Source organism: Camellia sinensis, chromosome 2 (assembly GCF_055761805.1).
Source record: "Camellia sinensis isolate YWXY chromosome 2, ASM5576180v1, whole genome shotgun sequence".
NCBI lineage: Eukaryota > Viridiplantae > Streptophyta > Magnoliopsida > Ericales > Theaceae > Camellia > Camellia sinensis.
This window is the reverse complement of record NC_138962.1, coordinates 96107598-96129414: the sequence shown is the minus strand read 5'-3', so window position 1 is coordinate 96129414 and position 21817 is coordinate 96107598. Positions and strand designations below refer to the sequence as shown.

The 21817-nt window shown below is 35.7% G+C and overlaps 1 protein-coding gene across 1 annotated transcript; it reads right to left on the bottom strand.

The window, feature by feature from the left end:
- Positions 1 to 1728: 1728 nt before the first annotated feature.
- On the bottom strand, positions 1729 to 21799 carry LOC114300843 (uncharacterized). Its single transcript, XM_028245731.2, has 9 exons — positions 21308 to 21799; positions 20891 to 21005; positions 20389 to 20459; positions 20207 to 20288; positions 14577 to 14692; positions 14319 to 14501; positions 13441 to 13962; positions 2977 to 3054; positions 1729 to 2093 (listed from the first exon to the last, which is right to left on the bottom strand). Exons 2-9 carry the CDS (start codon positions 20937 to 20939, stop codon positions 1980 to 1982), a joined length of 1215 nt encoding a protein of 404 aa, XP_028101532.2. The 5' UTR covers positions 20940 to 21005; positions 21308 to 21799; the 3' UTR covers positions 1729 to 1979.
- Between the last annotated feature and the right edge of the window lie 18 nt (positions 21800 to 21817).

The window sequence follows — 21817 nt, the reverse complement described above, 5'->3', positions numbered from 1 at the left end:
CCAGGATCCTAATTTCCCTCCATCAGAAACTGATGAAGAGTATCACAATCTCATGAACCGGATGGAAGCATAGTGGACCCCACTATCACATGCAGCTGTCTCCTGATCGACTCTAACCTTATCTAGGACATGTAGAGCAACCTGTATTATTGGGCGGAAAGTGGTCAAACAAATCCTTTCAGTCCCTTTGAAAACTGGGAAGGACAGACAGTGCATATAATTATAGTTTGTCAGAATATGGCTAATAATGGTAGGTTTTTATTTATTTTTCTCAAGACTTTTTTGATCTTGTATTTATTTTTTGTAGAACTTTTGTCTAAGCCTATATCTAGGCTTATAGCCTTTGGTAGAAAGATGCAAAATTTTGGCCATACTGGTGTGCTAATTTTCTACAATGTAATAATGTTAGGATAAACTATGATGACTTTATGGTTTTGTTTGTATATGTTAGATGTATTCTATAAATTTACTTTCAAGCCAACATAATAAACAATGTAAATTCTCTCCATCTTTTTGTTGCCTACTTCGTCTCTAACTTTTCCTAACTCTAACTTCGCTTAACTCCATAACTCCATCATAATTCCATAATAAAAATAATAGAAAGCTCCTTTCCTTTTTTGTTGCGTACTTTATTCGATCCATGGTTTTATGATTATAGAATTGAATTGGACCAATTAGATATATCCATATATATATATATATATATATATTCATAAGTTGTTAAGTCTTTGTTTATAAATGAATTATTATATAATAGTAAAATTAATTCTAAATAATCATTTAAACAATTTTATTTGTAAAATAATAATATATTATTTGATCTTTGAACAAATTGATAAATGGAATCAAACCACATCTTCATAGTTTGATTTTATTTGATTTCAAAAATTTTATAATTCGATTTGCTTTTAAATTTTATGAAATCGTAAGTTATGATTTGACTGTACTTTGCTTCAAAACCAAACTAAACAAAACTATGCTCATCCCTACTTGGCGATCATGGCCGACAACAAGTGATGAACAAACCAAACTTTCTGTGCTCATCCCTACTTGGCGATCATGGCCGACAACAGGCGATGAACAAAGGTGGTGAGTGAGGAGTAAAAATTATTTTTAAAATAAGTGAAAACACTTTTCTTTACTCCTTTTTTCATTTTCAAACATTCGAAAATTTTGAAACTGATTCCACTTTTCGCAAATAAAAATACTGTTCTAAGAAAAAGATAAAAAAAAACGGAAAACAAAAGCAACGCATAAACAATTTCATTTCCTCTTCATTTTCTCTTCCCTTAATAAATGAAAGATCCAAACACAACCATCAGACTTAAAAAAGAATTGCCTGAAATTCCATGTTCCAGCAAAGAGTTTATTCTATTTTATTTTAAAAATAAAATGCATGCAAGTAGAACACATTGTTGAGATTCTAATTTCATTTGAATTTTGGTAGATCAACTCAATTATCGAACAAAGACACTAAAGCGGCAAAGGCAACTTAATGGGCACCAAAATAGAAGTAGAAATTTTTGGTCAAATCTTTTACCTATTAATCAAAGCCATCATCAACACCTACACATGCATAATTTTCACAGAAATAGCTAGTCTAACAAAAAATTCATACAAAATCTTTTACCAGAATCATGCCACATTTAACATTTTTACAATTAACAATCATCTTAGTGGATTCATCATTTTGAAATAATATAATAGGCCCATAGTACAACCACATCATTTTGTAGAAGTTTTCTATTATTCATTTATTTATTTTTTATATAGGTATTATTTATTTTTTTATTGATATGTACATAAACCATATCCACAATTCACGTGACTTGGCTTAATACAGATAGTAACATGTTTCACTCTTCTATTCAGATTTGGAGAACAGGGTTGTTACACTTGCAACAAAAATTTCTAGAATACAGGCATTATATAATGAATCTACCATAATGTCTTCTTCATACTTGTGATTCTTTTCTATCTCAGCGGTTTAGAAGGTATCCAAGCATGACACTGATGAGTGACACCATACAAACAAACAGGAAAGGAAATCCCACCTGAACTTCAATTGCTCCTCTCTTACTTCTCAACAAAGCCTGCAGAGCAAGGAAAGCCAATGTCAAGAAGCAGCAAGTCCAATAAGGTTGCAACAACTACCACGGACTCTTTTACAAACAATAATTCACAAAATATAGACAAAATGAGAATGGATGAGTAATCCATGTCATGTTATAGAATGCCCACAACTTTTCAACTCACTAACAAGAAACCAATTACCACGCAACTTGAGAGGGAAAAAAAAAATGCCCCGATAGATATTTTTGCAAGAGGTTTAAAAGGAAGTAGCATTAGAGATTCATAACTTCACTTTCATCTCTTCTAATGGTATGCCAAGAACATGGCACTCTATTCAATACAAATACTCCTTATGCAATTCAAGTAAGCTATTCAGCCATTGTTGGCTCAAGATCAGTTGAGTGCGGAGTGCATCAAGTAAGGGTTCACTTGTAGTCTTTCGTTTTCAGTTTGGCTTCAGCCATCCCTTGAACCAAAATAGAAAAATTAAGCCACTGGATCTTGGATTTCATAGGTAGCAAAGGCTTCAATGGACAATTAGGTACTTAGAAAAGATTGGCTGTAGAACTCATCTTGGTGGCCATAGCATTTATCCTTCATTCAGTGCCTCCCAAAACCAATTTAAACATGTCTTTAACTAAAGATAACAAAACAAGACCCTAATTAAATAATACAGAAGAAGGTAGATGGGTAATCAAAAAACGATAGGCAGTTGGAGAGAGAGAGGGTGGTTAGATAGATCATAGCTACCCTCTATCATTCATACCCATTAATGCTCCAGCTCATTCTACACCATTACTTTGTATTGATTATAAAACGACCATTTCAGGGTTTATGGCTACGCTCGTGATCTTGGACATAAAACAACAAACACTCTACAAAAATAATACAAGAGTCTAGTACCAATTCTTGTCGAAAGCTTTCCCCCTCTCGAGCAATCCATCTCCTCTCCTCTGTTAGCTTTGAAATGGTAACTTCAGCCTGCAGCGGTAAATCCAAAAGATCATGAGTAATGGTATTGAAAAGAAAAGCATAAATCACTTCTAAATCCATGAGGTGTATTGAAATGCTGATCACCATCTCATCTAAAAGCTTAAGCTGTTAGAGAGGAGCAATTATTTATATTATATTCTCAAAAAGGTGCATCAAATTTTTAAATACAACAGAATGTTGCACTTTCTTAAGAAGACTGACCCACTCCATTTTATCCTCCACCATAGACAGGCATTTAATCTACAAAATGGTGATACAGCACTAAGCGAAGCCAATTTCACAATTGATGGTAAAACTTTTTCACATAGGCCCAAAAACTATGAAGCACCAACACTTCAAAACAAGTGTTGTGTCCGTGTCGGACACACGAACACTTTGGGGACACGTGGAGATGGCGGGACACATATGGAACACACCACATGGCATGTCTCCTTATTTAATTAATTTATTATCAGGAGAAATGTCGGGGACACTTTGAAGATACACTAAGGACATGCCAAGTTGTCTTTTCTCTCATTTTATTTAATACTTTTGATGAATGTTGAATATTTATTATTTTTTTCTTAGATTTAAATATTTAATAGATCATCCATAAAAAAAATAAAAAATAAAAAAAAGGTATAAACTGTACGTGTTAATTTAAAAATACTTTCTTTTTTTTTTTAAATATAGAATTTGAGTTAGTTTTTGTTAATATTGATTGTTTAGGGATATAATATTAATCTAGATAGCAAATAAAAATATATGGCCTTAGCTTCCTCTACGCATACAGTACCCACCGGAGCCACCACAGAGACACCACACAGTCGTCTTCCATCGTCACACCCTTAGGACCATCGTCACTCCATAGTCGTCTTCCACACTCATCGACGAAGCTAAGGCCAAGAGGCTTGATAGCAGTGACCGACTGGGCTGGGAGAGCCCTAGGCAGTCTCGACTGGGTGTATCTCGCCGACGAAGCTAAGGCCAGGTGGCCTAACTACAGCAGCCGACTGGGCTGGGAGAGCCCTAGGTAGCCCTGACTAGTGCGTCTATCCCTGTCGCCTCCGACTGGTGGGTCTGTCCCTGTCACCTGTCTGTCTGTCGTCTTCGTGAAGATGTATCGCTGAGTTCTCTTCGTGACTTGTTCGTGACTTGGAAGCTCTGTTTGTGTCTGTAACTCGCCTCTGCCTTGTTTTTCTTTAATTTATTTATTTATTTATTTTGTCTTTCAAAAAAAAAAAAAGAGTAAAAAAGAAAAAAAAAATGGAAAAAAATGGTTGATGAGTTTTTTAAGTCTTTTAATTTTCTTAGTGGTCATTGTGTTTGTATTCCTCCACTTTCCGAATTTGTGATTGTCACTAGTTTTGTTGAGGGTTCAATAGTACAGTATCTATGACAAATTCCACCGGTGTGTCCACTACTTCTCAAACACCTAGGAGTGAGAGTTTCCCTATACCTACTACTATGATTGAAAACCCCAACCCTAGTCTTAAAATCACTACCCCTATTTAATGGTCAAAATTATCTAGCGTGGTCGCAGAGTTTGACTATGTTTTTGAAGAGTAGAGGGAAGATGGAATATGTAGATGGCAGGATACAGGCACCCAGCACAATTGACCCGGTTTATGACCAATGGGAGATTACCAACTCTTTGATTATGAGTTGGCTTATTCATTCGATGGTACCAGACATTGGCGATGGCTACTTATCTATGGAGACTACCCAGGATGTTTGGGATACTATGGCTACCACCTATTCCCGCAAAGGGAATTTCTCACAGGCATTTGAGTTATGCCACTCTATTGAGAGCTCTGTTCAGGGGGAGCAGATAGTTCTTCAGTACTTCACCTTCCTCACCAATGGCTGGAAACGCCTTGATCACCTGCAGGACTATAAGCCTGTTTGCACTGCTAATGCAGTAGGGTACAGGAAGTTCATTGCACAGGAAAGAGTTTTCAAGTTTCTGGCCGGTCTCAATATGGAGTATGATCCAGTTCGGAGTCGGATTCTGAGTATGGACACTCTTCCTTCACTTCAAGAGGCTTTTGCCTATGTACAAAATGAGGAGAACCGCCGGTCTGCTATAATGTCCCCTGTCTCTACTGACCGCTAGGCATTACTGTCTACCTCTAGAGATGGCCTCAGCCTGACTCCCATCCCTCCGTCTGCCGCCAAGGGGTCTGTATTCTGTGATTACTAAAAGAAGCCACAACATACTTGTGAGACGTGTTGGAAGCTTCATGGAACTCCATCCGGGGGTCGAGGTGATCGGTCTGGTTCTAGAGGAGGTCGGTCAGGCCAGTCTAAAGGACGCGGCTCCTATCCTCGGGCTCATCGGTCTAGTGCCGTTGATAAACTTGATTCTACTTCTACTTCCGTTGGCCAAGCTTCTGATGGTCTCTCTAGCATGGCTACTCATAAACTTGAGGATGTTCTACGTCACTTATTGGACCGCCAGTCTTCTACTACTCTCAGCACATCTTCCTCATCATTTGCCCGCTCAGGTAACTTAGTCTCCTCTCCTTGTGTTTTCTTGTCTCATACGTCTTTGCCCTAGATTATTGATTCTGGTGCCTCAGATCATATGTCTGGCTCCTCTGACCTTTTCTCTGCCTATAAGTAGGGCTGAGCAAGGAATCTGTGAAATCCGTAATCCAATCCAGTCCAGTCCAATCTAATAGGTTTGGATTGGTTTTTCGAATCCGTGGTTCAGTTCCGGATTGAAGAATTAAAAATTCGTAGTCCACGGATTGGTTCCGGATTGAACCCCACGGTTCCGGATTGAACCCCACGGTTCCGGATTGGAACCGATCCAAACCGTATGCAAATAGTCTATATTTTTATTATGCATCATCCCTCATAGTATCTTCTCTTATTCTATATAAAACCTAAACTCAAACCTAAACCCGTATAATATCTTCTTTTATTACTTTTATTCATTAGTTTTTAGTTTTAATTTATAATGCTCTAAATTTTTATGGTGAAACCGGTTTTCTTATTGTTTTTAAAATTTTAGAAAAGTATGTTGCTATTATAGAAAAACATGTTGCTATTGTGGAACTAATATAGCACTATGTTTATGTTTTTATGAAATTAAAGTGTTATATATATTTTTTGTTATTTAATTATGTGAATCCGTGGTCCTAAATCGATCCAATCTGTATTTAAATAGATTGGTTCGGATTGGTTCCATGATTTAAACAGATTGGATTGGTTCTAATTTTTCAGGAACCGTAGATAACGAATTGGTCCTGGTTTTACCCCAATCCGGTCCAATTCGGACCATGCTCACCCCTACCTATAAGCCCATTTCAAGTCAGGACAAAGTTAGAATTGCAGATGGTACTGTTTCTTCTATTTCTGGGAAAGGTTTAGTCCATGTCACTCCTACTTTACCTCTCTTCTGTTCTCCATGTTCCCAATTTTTCTGTTAACCTGCTATTCTTGAGTCGAATTACAAAAGATTTGAATTGTAGTGTAATATTTTTTCCTGATCATTGTCTTTTTCAGAACCTTGTCACGAGGAAGACGATTGGCAATGGTAGTGCAGAAAATAATCTCTACTTCCTGGATCAACCGGACAAGCTTGCTCATTCTTCCACCAAGGGTCCTACTACCACTGATGATATATGGTTGTGGCATAGGGGTCTTGGGCATCCTTCTTTTTCTGTACTTAAGCATTTATTTCCATCTGTTTTTTCAAACAATAATGTGTCTGAATTTCTTTGTAAGTCTTGTCAGCTTGGAAAACAACACAGAGCTTCTTTTGCTCCCAATTTTAATAAAAGTTTAGTTCATTTCTCATTAATACATTCTGATGTTTGGGATCCATCTCGTGTTGTATCTGTGAAAGGTCATCGCTAGTTTGTTACATTTATTGATGATTTTCCTCATACTACTTGGACGTATCTCATGAAAGACAAGAGTGAAGTCTTCTATATGTTCCGCAATTTTCATAAGATGATTTGTACTCAGTTTGGGGCCACTATCAAAATATTTCGTTCTGATAATGGGGGTGAACACATAGATTCTGGGTTAAGGCAATATTTTTCTACTCATGGCATTATCCATCAGGCCTCCTGCACCAATACCCCTCAACAAAATGGGGTAGCGGAACGCAAGAATCGCCATCTTCTTAACATGGCTCGATGCATGTGTTTTTCCATGAGTGTGCCTCGATCCTACTGGGGCGACGCTATTCTCACCGTTGCCCATCTTATTAATCGTCTTCCTACTCAGGTCTTGCAAATACAAACTCCTCTTCAAGTCCTCCTCGGTTCCCCGTCCTTATTTTCTATTCCTCCCAAAATATTTGGCTGTCTATTTTGTCCATAATCACTCTCCTACTCGTGGTAAGTTGGACCCTCGTTCCCTCAAATGTGTTTTCCTTGGGTACTCTCCTACTCAAAAAGGGTATAAGTGTTACCACCCTCCTTCTCGTAAGTGGTTTGTGTCCATGAATGTCGCCTTCTTTGAGTCCCAGTCCTATTTCTTGTCCTCTCTGGTGTCCCAGTCCTCCCTTCCGGGGGAGCCTTGGTGTGAAATGATTCCTGTGATTTCTATGGTGGAACCAATTGTTCTTGCACGACCACCTCCTATTGGGACTACAGAACCCAATGTCACCAAGGATAAGGAAGGGCAAGTTTATGTCCGCAACAAAAACAGACAGAAAGTTATTTAGATACAAGAGACCACTTCTGCTCCTTCACTGCCATCTCCTGCTTCTGATGAGAGTTCAAGTAACTTTGAATCTCTTGAGTCCATTAATCTTGATGTTCCTATTGCCAAGAGAAAGGGTGGGAGATCTTGTACTCAACATCCTATTTCAAATTTTGTGTCTTACTCTCATTTGTCATCCTCATATAGAGCGTTTGTGTCAAATATTTCCTCTGTTAGCATTCCCAACCATTTTCAAGATGCTCTTGCTACCTCTGAGTGGAAACTTGCCATAATTGATGAAATGAAAGCACTTAGGAAGAATGGCACTTGGGAATTGACTGAGTTACTTAAGGGTAAATGACCTGTGGGATGCAAATGGGTATATACTGTGAAACATAGAGCGGATGGTTCTATTGAGCGTTACAAGGCGAGACTTGTGGCCAAAGGGTTCCCTCAGACATATGGCGTTGGCTATCAGGAGACCTTTGCACCTGTGGCTAAGATGAATTTAATCAGAGTACTTCTCTCTCTAGCAGCTAATCTAGATTGGCCACTTCATCAGTTTGATGTAAAGAATGCATTTCTCCATGGTGACCTCGAAGAAGAGGTATATATGGACATTCCTCCTGGTTTTGAGGATCATCAGACATAAGGCAAAGTATGTAGGCTTCGGAAGTCATTATATGGTCTCAAACAGTCTTCAAGGGCTTGGTTTTAGAGATTCACTCAGGCAATGCTTAAATATGGCTTCAAAGAGAGTCAGGCAGATCACACCTTGTTTGTGAAACATTCCTCACTTGACAAGATTACAACACTCATTGTTTATGTAGTTGACATAGTTCTTACGGGCGATGATAGTGATGAAATTCCTCTGTTGAAGAAATATTTAGCCAGTGAGTTTGAAATCAAAGACTTGGGGAGAAGGTTCTAAAAAGCGGTTGTGGTCGCCGTAACGGTGGCGGCGGAGCGGTTGCGGTTGCAGGGTGTAAAGGCCGTAGCGTAACGGTTGCCGTAACCGAAACCGTGAATTTTTTTATTTTTCGCACAATTTAAAAAAAACTTACCGATACGCACATTTTTTTTCCATGATCATATTTATTGGGTTTTAAAATAAATATTGATTAATTTTTATAAATTTTTTAGTTTGATCCAATATATTTTATATTTTTAAATCATTACAAATTGAGTTTTTTACATTTTATTTTAATAATTAATGACTTTATATTATATAAAAAATCAATCACTAACTATTATATATAAGATAAACAATAACAAAAGTAAGAGAATAAATAAAAACCTAAATATATATATATATATATTAATCAAGCCAAATAGATAATGACCACACTTATTATTATTATTATTATTATTATTACTATTATTATTATTATTATTATTATTATTATCAAACAATATATAGATAGACACACACAAACAAAATGGTTGAGTGCTAGCAGCTGAATATAATAGTATAAGTCTTACAGCTTCAACAAATCAATAACATGTTATTCATCTTCCCTCTTCTCTCTCTATCTCTTGTTCCTCCATCTTCCCTCTTCATCTTCCCTCTCTCTCTCTCTCTCTCTCTCTCTCTCTCTCTTCCGCATTTTCAACTTTTTTTTTTTCGAAAAAAGCAATTCGGAACCGTTACGTAACGATGCGTAACATGCCGTTACGGCCGTTACGGCACCGTTACGACCGCTATAGCAGCTGCTACAGCCGATACACCTGTGAATCTCAATCACACCGCAAAAGCGGCCGTAACGCGTGGCGGTAACGACCACAACCGTTACGTAACAGCGTTACGTAACGGTTGCGGCCGCTTTTTAAAACATTGCTTGGGGAGCTTAAAGTATTTTCTGGGAATTGAAGTTGCTCGCTTCAAGGATAGGATATTTATCTCACAGAGGAAATATGTGCTTGATCTGTTGAAGAAAACTGGGATGCTTGGCTGCAAGGCCTGTGACACTCCACTGAAACCCAATCAGAAACTGGGGGATGATGAAAGATGAGCAGCTGTTGATAGGGGGAGCTATCAACGATTAGTAGGTAAGCTCATTTACCTATCTCACTCCCGTCCTGATATTGTTGTTGTTGTTAGTGTGATTAACCAGTTTATGCATGCTCCTCATCAGATTCACTTCGAGGCTATTATGAGGATTTTGAGGTACTTGAAGTCTACTCCTGGTAAGGGTCTTTATTTTTCAAAGTATGATCATCTTTGTGTGGAAGCCTATACAGATGCTGACTGGACTGGATCAGTGACTGATGGGAGATCAACTTCAGGGTATTGCACCTTTGTTGGAGGCAACTTTACTTGGAGGAGTAAGAAACACAATGTGGTTGCCAAGTCAAGTGCAGAAGCTGAGTTCAGAGCTATGGCACAAGGGGTGTGTGAGCTCTTATGGGTCAAGTTATTGTTGAGTGATCTAGGTATTGATCAGATGGACTTCATACGGTTATACTATGATAATAAGGCCGCTATCAACATTGATCACAATCCGGTTCAACATGACAGGACGAAGCATGTTGAGATTGATCGCCACTTTATTAAGGAGAAACTCACTAGTGGCACAGTATGTACTCCCTTTGTGCAGTCTGGTGAACAACTTGCTGACATCCTCACCAAGGAAGTTGGGAGTAAGCTATTTCATGACATCTTAGGCAAGCTGGGCATGAGAGATATTTTCGCACCAGCTTGAGGGGGAGTGTTAGAATAATATATTGTTATTTGGGTTCTTATTTTGTAATTATTCTGTGCCTTAGGGCTCCCTTGTAATTATTAAATTCATTAATATAAATAGGGGATGATATCCTAATCATTCCCTAATCTAGTATTCTCTAAAAATAACAAAATATAATAAGGTGTATCTTTTCAATCAATGATTGAATTGATCATGAGCACAAGTGTTAGGTTGCATTTGGATTTATGGATTTGAAATGAAAGGATTTAGGCACCGACCATTCAAAGAAAATGGTTCAAATTTAGATATGATAGTTTAGATATGAATTTCAAAATTGATAGCTTTACGATAATTGATTATGATGAATGTGAATTAGCAATGTAAACAAAAATAATTATTTGAAATCATTCATACTAAGAATTATAGTTGTCCAAGCTCTATCTTCCCCTTCAGTTTCTCAGTCTTACACAATAACCAACTCCTATATTTTTAAGAAGTTTAACCTCAAATCCCTTCATTTGAAATCCATATATCCAAACGGAACCTAAGGTAATTTATGTTTGCTTCAAATTCTGTGGCCTTTTCAATTTTTTTCTGCAATCATTAACAATAGATAACTAACAATCAAAACAACATTAGATTGAATTCCTAGAAAGCATAATGCAAAACTGATTAACTCAACAAGTCATTGATTCCATTAATTATTGGGATTTTCAATTACCACAGTACATTTGAGCATGCCTTGTGTGAATCGTGATGAGAATAAAACTTGCACACTCTGAAGATGAACCAAATAAGACTTATTTAGATCCTGTGCGAAAATAAGGTGGAATAATTCAATTTCCATGAACTTCCACACAAGCTTCACATATCTAAGTCTAACCGTAATAAGTATGACGTAAGTCAGTGAATTAGGAGCCCCATCCAATTGAATGGCATTAATAATACATCAAAATATGCTCTGAATATGAACAATCAATTAACAACATAGATAGTTTTTGATATTTCTTTTTTCTTTTTTCTTTTTTCTTTTTTCTTTTTTTGCCCTTTGGAACAAGTTAATGCATAGACATCCAAGTGTCAGTTGAGATTTGAGACTGAATTGAATCAACCAAGTCAACTTGGAATTAATTTGCAGCAACATGATTTCCTGGCTGGATTATGAGATGGATTGCAGAAATAGGCTGAACCCATCTTATTTCACGAGAGATATCTAGTCCAGTTATTTTTTCTTACAAAAAAATAATAAAAGTTTATTTCACAGAATCACCAAAGAGCTCTGATGGGAGATGGGTCCTGAGGTTATATCTTAGGTATATCGGTAGATCTATCCTATGAAGCACGGACACGGACACGGACACGGACACGGACACGGACACGGACAAGGACAAGGACAAGGACACGAGACACAACAATTTCCAAAATATGGGGACACGGGCACGGCAGGGGACATGACAATTTTTTTTTATATAAATATTTTTATTTTAATATACGTTAATTATTTTATTTATTTATTTCTTTTTTTAAATAATGTGTTTTTGGTAATTTTTTATTTTATTTTATATACATGTGTTTTTTTTATTAATATGTATAAGTAGTATATATTATGTTATATATACTTATAAAATAATATGATTTTATTAATATTATCTTATATATACTTATATATATATACAAGAGATAAGAAAGAAAGCGAAGGGACAGAGACGGCGAGAGAGAGAGACAGAGCGAGAGAGAGAGAGAGAGAAGACGACGCGAGCGAGACATGGTTCGATGGTTCGATGCGAGCGAGACGAGATCGATGGTTCGAGTCAACTAGAAGTTCGACGACTAGAGTCGAAGGTTTGTCTTTTCATTCTCTTCCTTCACACTCTCCCCCTCTATCTCTCTCTCCTCGTCGTGTCTCATGCCATGTCTAGATCTGGACACGCGTGTCCCAGCGAGTCCAAATAATTAAATTAACAGTTACGTGTCCCCGGCATGTCCCCGTGTCCGACAACGCCATGGTGCCGATTTTGCCGTGTCCATGCTTCATTGGATCTATCTAATACCCACAAAAGAAATGAAATTAATTAGATTCAATAATAATAATCATATTCGGAAAATTGGTTTCAATCATATGCCTAATACATAAATGATTGTATCATTGTAAACAATGACACACCTCCATAAAACTTTAAAAAAAAAAAAAAACTCCATAGCGCTAAAAAGCATGGATATGAGCATGGGACACAGACACAAAACAATGTAGACACCCCAATATGACAATATTCAAGATATTAAGACACCGCATGGTGGGGATGCGACAACATTTAAATACAAAAATTTAAATGTATACATAAAATAATGACAAGCTATCTATTTTTTACATAACAAATATATTTATATTTTACTATATCAAAATAGGAAGAAATCATTTTCCACATATATGTTAGGAAAAGTGCGGAGTGTGAACAAAAAAAAATCTTAATATCTACTTTAAAAAGCTCTATTCACAAGCAAATTAGAAGTTTTATTCTTTAGTATTTCTAAATTTAAAAATCCTAGAGTACGGATTAATGAGTATCAAGTCCATATTGTCTTGATTTACAATCATTGACCCCAAGTTTTCCTCTTTTGAACCTTAATCCTCTCTTGACCAATACATTTAGTTTTTTCAAGTATAAAGAACATTTTTGGGTGGATCCAACTATTTCAATATATAATGCAACCAAATACTGTGCACATATCACTATTCTCATCTTGCATGTGGCTTCTAATCTAATCAAAAGAAAAAGGAGGAAGAAACAGATATGAAACCTGGGACCAAAAACCCACAGTTCACATATCCTCTACATGGTTTGTAAAAATGAAATATATCTAAAATAAAGAATGATATCCACGTTAGCCAACTCTGATGAATGTTTACATCAGATATAGGAAAAAGCAAGAGTATAGGTATAGCTGTAACCATAGAACCCACTTACCACAAGTAACTAACCAGCAAACAAGAAACCATATGATTAATATGTCATCAAGTTAAAAACCAGAAACCGTGGAGAAAACTGACCTCACTTAGCTTTGATTCAAGTTCATTAAGTTTTGACTTCATATCCTCAATATCTTTAACTAACTGCAGCTCCTCCACACCCTTCATTGGTTTATACTCTACTTCCTTTGCAGGCTCCTCCTCATCTTTCATTGTTTTAGACTGTACTACCTTTGCAGGCTCCTGATCATCCTTCATTGTTTTACAATCCACATCCTTAGCTTGCTCCTCCACATCATTCATTGCTATATAATCTGCATCCTTCACCTGCTCACCCACATCTTCCATTATTTTGTAATCCACATCCTTTGGTTGCTCCTGCACATCCTTCCTTGTTTTATACTCTACATGCTTTGCTGGCTCCAACATATCCTTCAATGTTTTATAATCTACATCCTTTGCTTGGTCCTCCACATCCTTCATTGTTTTATACTCTACATCCTTTGCTGGCTCCTCCATATCCTTCATTGTTTTATACACCACACCCTTTGTTGGCTTTACCTCCTTACTGTTTTCCATTTTGGCTTCCACATCCTTAGTAACCTGACACAAATGGAAAAAGAAAATCACTATACTACATTTCAGATGCAAATCACAACGGACTTAAAACTTCATCATAATATCACAGATAGCGTAAGTCATATGCTGAATGCCTAACACAAATCCCTTTTCCTAATGAACTGCACAAGTAACTGGTCAAATAGCACAAAAAGATTCAGAACATACTAAAAATTCAATCCACCCTTAGGGTTGATCACCAGTGCAATTCCCTAAAAAGCCTCCTAAGACGAACAGAGCCAACAAGAAATTACAGCAAGGCGATATCCACAAATAAAATGTATTGAAAAATAACCAGGGTATAGATGAGCCTCATGTCAACTAAAACGAGAATCTCTTACTGTGTGACGTGGAGTAAAGCTTTCAAGTTTCCTCAGTACTTGATCTTTCAGTATTGAATCTTCATAAGCTGGCACGTGTTTCAATGTTCCATTGATTGGTGATAGTACTGGAGAATTGGGGGGGCTGACAAGGATCACTCTCATCTTGTTCTCTTCAACGTATCTGCCACAATCTTTGGCAAACTGCCAAACTGAACCATGAGAAACCAGAATAGAGAATCAGCGCCAAAAACTGTGTAAAAGTACAGAACAACTTACCATGCCAGGATCAACATCCTCATCTGTTGTTCCTGCAGGAACAACTGTGCTCTGAACTAAAAACCTGTCTTTGCATATCATGTCAGGAGGAGCTAACTTTTGCGCTTGCATTGTAACTACATAGCACCAAATTTGTCAACAATAATATAAATTACAAATAGATGACGGCAACAAACAATCAGAAACTATGGTGTACAACTTAGCAAAAAAATGTAGAATATTAATACCATATTTGAATGCATCATAATAGTTCTAGAATCTCCATTAACATATCTAGTTTACTTCAGATGTCAGTAAGATATAACTTAAATAACTTGCAAAGAGATTACCATATTTGTATGTTCCTCTTTTGTCATATCTAAGAACATTTCTAATTGAAAATTAGAAATGAAAATATTTGTGAAATGGTAAGAGTAGCACCAATCGAGGATAAGTTGAGAAAGAACGGGATAAAATGGTTTAGTCATGTACAGCGGAACCTATAAATGTAACAGCAAGAAAGAGTGATATGATCACATAAATGAAAATGTTGGGTTTTTTTTTTTTTTTTTTTTTTTGGGGGGGGGGGGGGGGGGGGGGTCCTAAACTGACATAGGAAGCAGTAGTAAAAGAATATATGAATTTATTTAATTTAACTAAGTATATAGCCCTCAACGGACCAAAATGGCAACAAAAGATCACGTAACTAACCCCACTTACAACTTAATTTGGTTTGGTTATTGCACCAAAATAGTAAGATCATTTTTCAATTGTACATAATGGAAAACAAGTGTGAACAAAAAAGTCTTAATATCGATTTTACGAAGTAGTATTTATAAACAAACTAAAAATTCTGGGATATAGAATTCCTAAAATTAAAGTCTAAAATATAATGGATTAATAGGAACAAATCACAATGTTATATTGTATCATTGGATCTCAAGTTACTTTCTTCAAACTTACAATATGTGTCGCATGTGTGCTCCTAATGTCTTAAGCGTGTCCATTTAACAAAGTGAAAAATGAAAAAATACGACATGTTTGGATGAATATTGTCAACAATAGTACCGTACCGGCCAGTGTACCATTTTTTTCATCATTATATTCGCTAGTTTGCTCCTTTTTTTCCTCTTTTTATTTGGCATGGTGTTTCAGAATTATTGTGATAAATATATATCAAGTGTTCTAGATTTGTCATGTGTTGTGGATTATATTTAACAAGCTTACATCATTTCAAGAACTTGCCCCCATGGAATTTGGCCTTAGCACGTAGAAGGCAATGGCAGCCTAAGAGCCAACTTGAGGGTCTTAAGCTAATCTCAAATGTAACAACAAATCATAATTGATCCCATAAACCCAAGCTACAGCAGCAACTTTTTTGGTTTTAGGCATAGGTTGGTTCTAGTTCCCACACATGAATAACTAAGAGCCAAAGGGAAAAACATGTTCCTATAAAGGGTATTAAAAACAATGTCATATTTCCTAGTGCACAACACTGGATACATTTTTTTTTTTTTATCGGCAACACCGGATACGTTTCTAAAGTAATAATGACAATTTATTCAAAGATATGATAATTAGTTACATGACTATACCTGGCTACCTATGAAGCATGGACACTCCAAAATCGGTGCCGTGGCGGTGTCCGACACGCGGATACGCCGGGGACACGTACGGGACACACCAGATGGCGTGTCCCTTTAATTTAATGATTTTTTTGTAGGGGAAACGGCGGAGACACGCGTGTCACGGCATGGGACACGGCAAGGGGACACAGAGAAGGAGAAAGAGAAGACCTAAATCCTAAATCAAAAGAAGAAGAAAAAACAGAGAAAAGAAGACTAACCTGTTCGATCGATCTCCACAAAAAACAACTAGGGCTTCGAATTCGAATCAACTTGCGACTTCGATCTCCGAAATGACGAACAGATGTCGACTCAAATGAGAACCCAGATGTCGCGAACTTGTATCGACGAACCCACCCAAATGATGCGAACTGAAATCGCCTTCAACTTCGAACTGAAATGCCCTCTCTCGTCTCTCTCTCTCTCTGTCTCTCTCTCTCTCTCTCTCTGTCACCTCTCGCCTCTCTCTCTTCTTTTTCTTCTCCCGGCTCTCTTCTTTCTTTCTTTTTCTTTTTTTAATTTATTTTCTGTATAAATATATATACTTATATATTACATATTTTTATTTAGTTTTTTTTCTTTATAAATTTATGTCTTTTATGTATTTACCATCATTCTATTTTCTTTTAATTTCTCTATTTAATTTTTTTACTTTTATAAACATATATATCTTTTAGTGTTTCCTCTTTTATTGAATTATTGTTACTATGTTAGTGTTTGTTAATTTTAATTTAGGATGAATGTAATATAAATTTACATACATGGACACGGATACAGACACGGGACACGGTAATTTCCAAAAAATAGAGACACGAGCACGGCGGGGGACTCGGCTAGTTTTTTTTTTTTTTTAAATATATTTTTATATATTATGTAAATTTATATTACATTCATCCTAAATTAAAATGAACAAACACTAGCATAGTAACAATAATTTAATAAAAGAGGAAACACTAAAAGATATATATTTATTTATTTATTTATAAAAAGGTATATATGGTTATAGAAGTAAAAAAATTAAATAGAGAAATTAAAAGAAAATAGAATGACTGTAAATACATAAAAGACATAAATTTATAAAAAAAAAAAAACTAAATAAAAATATATAATATATAAGTATATATATTTATATAGAAAATAAATTAAAAAAAGAAAAAGAAAGAAAGAAGAGAGCCGGGAGAAGAAAAAGAAGAGAGAGAGGTGAGAGGTGACACACACACACACACGAGAGAGGGCATTTCAGTTTGAAGTTGAAGGCAATTTCAATTCGCATCATCTGGGTGTGTTCGTTGATTCAAGTTTGCAACATCTGGGTTCTCATTTGAGTCGACATCTGTTCGTCATTTCAGAGATCAAAGTCGCAAGTCGATTCAAATTCGAAGCCCTAGTTGTTTTTCATGGAGATTGATCGAACAGGTTAGTCTTCTTTTCTCTGTTTTTTCTTCTTCTTTTGATTTAGGATTTAGGTCTTCTCTTTCTCCTTCTCTGTGTCCCCTTGTTGTGTCCCATGCCGTGACACCCGTGTCCCCGCTGTGTCTCCGCCATATCCCTTAAAAAAAAAAATCATTAAATTAAAGGGACACGCCATCTGGTGTGTCCTGTACGTGTCCCCGGCGTCCCCGTGTCGGACACCGCCACGGCACTGATTTTAGAGTGTCCATGCTCCATAGGCTACTCATTGTCATCATAACCAATGCATTCGGGCTTGCCACTATTTCAATACTCCAACATGAGTCAATTCAAATAAAATATCATCACATTATCAAGTAGAAAACCACTCAGCATGGGTTTCAATTGATTAAACCTCGATAGTTCTCAAGATATAACAATTAGTTTTCTATTAACACCAATTTATTTTCATTATCACTTATTAATCATGATCTTTCCCTAGATCCTCATATACTTACTGCCAGGAACATGTGACATGACACAAAGACATGGAAATTTTCAAAGAAATATAGAACACGACACATGGGGACACGTGCAAAATATATAATTTAATACGTTTATTATATCATTCATAAGAATAAATAATTATTATATGTCATGTATGTGAATATTTTTAAAGCCTAAAGGAGGAGAATAGGTATAAATTTACGTTGCTATTGTTTTGTTATTGGATTCCATGTTATTTTGTTCAAACTTACAATATGTTTATTATATAAGTGTTGGGAAGTGTCTAAGAAGTATCATGTCATGTCGGACACAATAAGTTACCTTCTTAGAAGTGTCGATGCTTCTTAGAACTTAAAAAGTTTAGAATGTTTAATGTGGATTAAATTGTTTCACTACCTTATTTTTATTGCTTTCTCCATAGTTTCCTTATTGACCACAAACCTTATGTTATTAACTGAATTACAAATTAAAATTGAAAAGAGTATCTTCAATCAATTTTTGTGCCGCCAGATAAAAATTTACTAGTTTGCAATTCTCTATTCCTAGTTGTAACCCATGACATTTATACCTATTAAATTATTTTAATAGTTATGAGAAAAATATATCAATATTTTTGGCCACCATTACATTAAAGATATATTGATTGATCAAAGTTGGTGGCCATGGCCCCACCCAAATTTGAAAGTCTGTAGATTGCATTTTATGCCCTCAGTCCATCTCAAGCTAAGAAGCAGGGACACGGACACATGACATGGCACAAACACGGCGACACGCAAATTTTCAAAAAATGTAAGACACGACATGTGGGGACACATGCAAAATATATAATTTTTTATATTTATTATACATTATATGAAAGGATAAATAATTACTATATGTCATATATATGAATATTTAACTCAAAAATAAAAAACGAAGAAGAATACGTATAAATTTATATATATATATATATATTGGATAAATATATAAATTTACATTGTTTTAGTTTATCATTGAATTCCAAGTTACTTCATTTAAACTTTTAATGTGTTTATTGTGTGTCCAAATGTTGGGAAATGTCTGACTTGTGTTGCGTCGTGTCAGGGTCCGTGTTGATGTCGGTGTCAATGTGGAACACGACACGTTACTTCCACAGAAGTGTCGGTTCTTCTTAGATCTTAAGAATTTAGAATGTGCAATGTGAATTTAATTGTTTCACAGCCTTATTTTTATTATTTTCCCTATATTTTCTTTAATAACCACAAATCTTATGTCATCAACCGAATTACAAATTAAAATCGAAAAAAGTATCTACAATCAATTTTTTGCGTCATTTGATAAAAATTACAAGTTTGCAATCCCTATTCTTAGCTATAACCCATGATACTTATGCCTATTAAATTATTTTAATAGTTACGAGAAAAATATATTAATACTTTTGGCCACCTTTACATTAAATGCATATTGATTGATCAAAGTTGATGGCTATGGGCCCACCCAAATTTAAAAATTTGTGGATTGCATTTTATGCTCTGTCCATCTTAATTAAGCTAAGAAGCATGGACACAAAAATGTGACACAACACGAAAATGCCGACACGCAAGTTTTCAAAATATGTAGGACACACACTTGGGGGACACATGCAAAATATATAATTTCATATATTGATAAGGATAAATGATTGTTATATGTCATGTATATGAATATTTAGCTCAAAGATAATAAGTTCTAAAGTCTAAAGGATGAGAATAGGTATAAATATACATTGATTCTATTTTATCATTGAATTTTAAGTTATAATATTCAAATTTGTAATGTATTTGGAGTGTGTCTTAGTGTTGGAAAGTGTCCAATGAGTGTCATGTCAAACACGTTGTCAAACACTGCACATTACCTTCTTAGAAGTGTCGGTGTTTCTTAGCTTACTGCCATCCACTAATTTCAAATACCCTATATGGAAGTGTTTTCAATTCAAATACTAACCAAATGAGCACTACCTGATTTTTGAGATAAACTCGAAGCCTTATCCATTCACTTTGTATCAATACTTGCGTATGCCCAGGAAAACATAATAGTATTGATTTAATTTCTTCTTTTTCTAAACCCTAACAATATATAAACTTCAGGCACAATACAAGTAATACAACATACCAGTGAAATCACAAGCTGATTTTGGCTTAATAACGCCAGTGTTCGGTCGCACGCAATACTTCTTCGGAGATGTAGTTTTAATCTGCCAATTACATCAGTATGTTATATAGCTACCCAACTTTCAAATTTGCAAATGCAATGTTTCAGCAGTAAATACTTTTATGAACAAAATGTGTGTGTACCTTGAAAGCAACATGGTCGTTGGATTTATTGACTAGTCGAACAGAGCAAGAGGATTGCTTCTTCAATTCAACTATAAAAGACAATGAATATTACACAAACATATTAGGCTATTATTAGCTGTTGTTCGTAAATCCAATTTGCTCTTTCGGTTTTAATATTTTCCTTATACCCCATGACTCTAAAGCCTCACCAGGGTATAACAAGTAATAAAACAATAGGAATAAAAAAGCGATTTTCTAAAACAGGGAAAACAGAGGAGCATGAGTGCTAACCATCAATAATATATGAATTCAGATTTTGCAAGGCCGGTAAATGTAGTTCCCTCAGTACCAATATAAAATCAGTTGCATTCATGTATACCTTTGTTTGATATAATAATAATAATAATAATAATAATAATAATAATAATATGTGCTAGCATTCACAATATCAAAGGTATGTATGTAGTACTAAAAGGGTAAAATTAATGGCTAATCAGACGATCAAGATTCATCAACTCACATATGAACTTGAGTTCTCGGGGTTGAATTTCTAAAAGCCCAGCACTCATTTTTCTCCTTCACAGAATCCTAAAAAACCCTTTTAGCATCCAAAACTACACAGTACATCTCATAACCTGCAAATTCATACAAAATAATAATAATAATAAAAATAGAAGTCTCAGAAACAGTCCATTTACAATCACAGATCTAAAAAAAGAAACGAGGGGTTACAAGATTGACCAACTACTACTTCAAAAGCCCATCAAAAACCAAAAAAAAATTCCTTTTTCGGTATTAACCAAACCAAACCAAACTCAGTAAAAATCCATAATCAAATAAAGTTTCTCAACTCAGATAGTTCAAGAACAAACAGAGTAGACGAAGACCTGGTCAAAAGAAAAACATAAAGAAAAAGAAAAAGAAAAAGAAAGCTTACTGGAACAGAGTCTGGGATTGGAGAAGAAGACTAATGTGTAAGAAATGGAACTTCATTGAATTGAATAGCGTGAATCTTACGTTTCGGTTGTTGATCGAATATATAGGTATATAGATATAGATGTATGTATATGTAGCGTGTGAAACGTCGTTGGCCTTGGTTGAATCGGTAGAATGAGAAACCCTAGAATATATCTGTAGAGAGAGAAACAAGGAGAGGTTTTTAGAGAGAGAGAGAGAGAGAGAGAGAGGCAGAGAGGGGGAATTTGTTTGCTTATCTGGAAAATTGCTGGAAACTGTGAAGCAATGAATGGACTTTCTTCCAAGAGAGCTTTTGATGTTAGTTTGTCTATTGACTAATGACACGCATACAGAGAGAGAGAGAGAATCTGAAACGGTTGTATCGTATCAGCCGTTTTCAGTTGACTCGGCTCAGACCAACATATCCTTTTCGGCTCGGCTTGGGGATTATTTGGCTGAATCGTGGATAACCAAATCACGTTTTGGACGG

Bases quoted from the DNA above. Each gene is read 5' to 3' on its own strand.
- LOC114300843 (XM_028245731.2), bottom strand. From the start codon at position 20,939: ATGAGTGCTGGGCTTTTAGAAATTCAACCCCGAGAACTCAAGTTCATA. The intron at 14,693-20,206 runs GTATGTTGTATT...GGTGCTATGTAG, and splicing joins ATCAGCTTGTGATTTCACTG to TTACAATGCAAGCGCAAAAG. The intron at 13,963-14,318 runs GTAAGAGATTCT...CATTTGTGTCAG, and splicing joins GCTTTACTCCACGTCACACA to GTTACTAAGGATGTGGAAGC.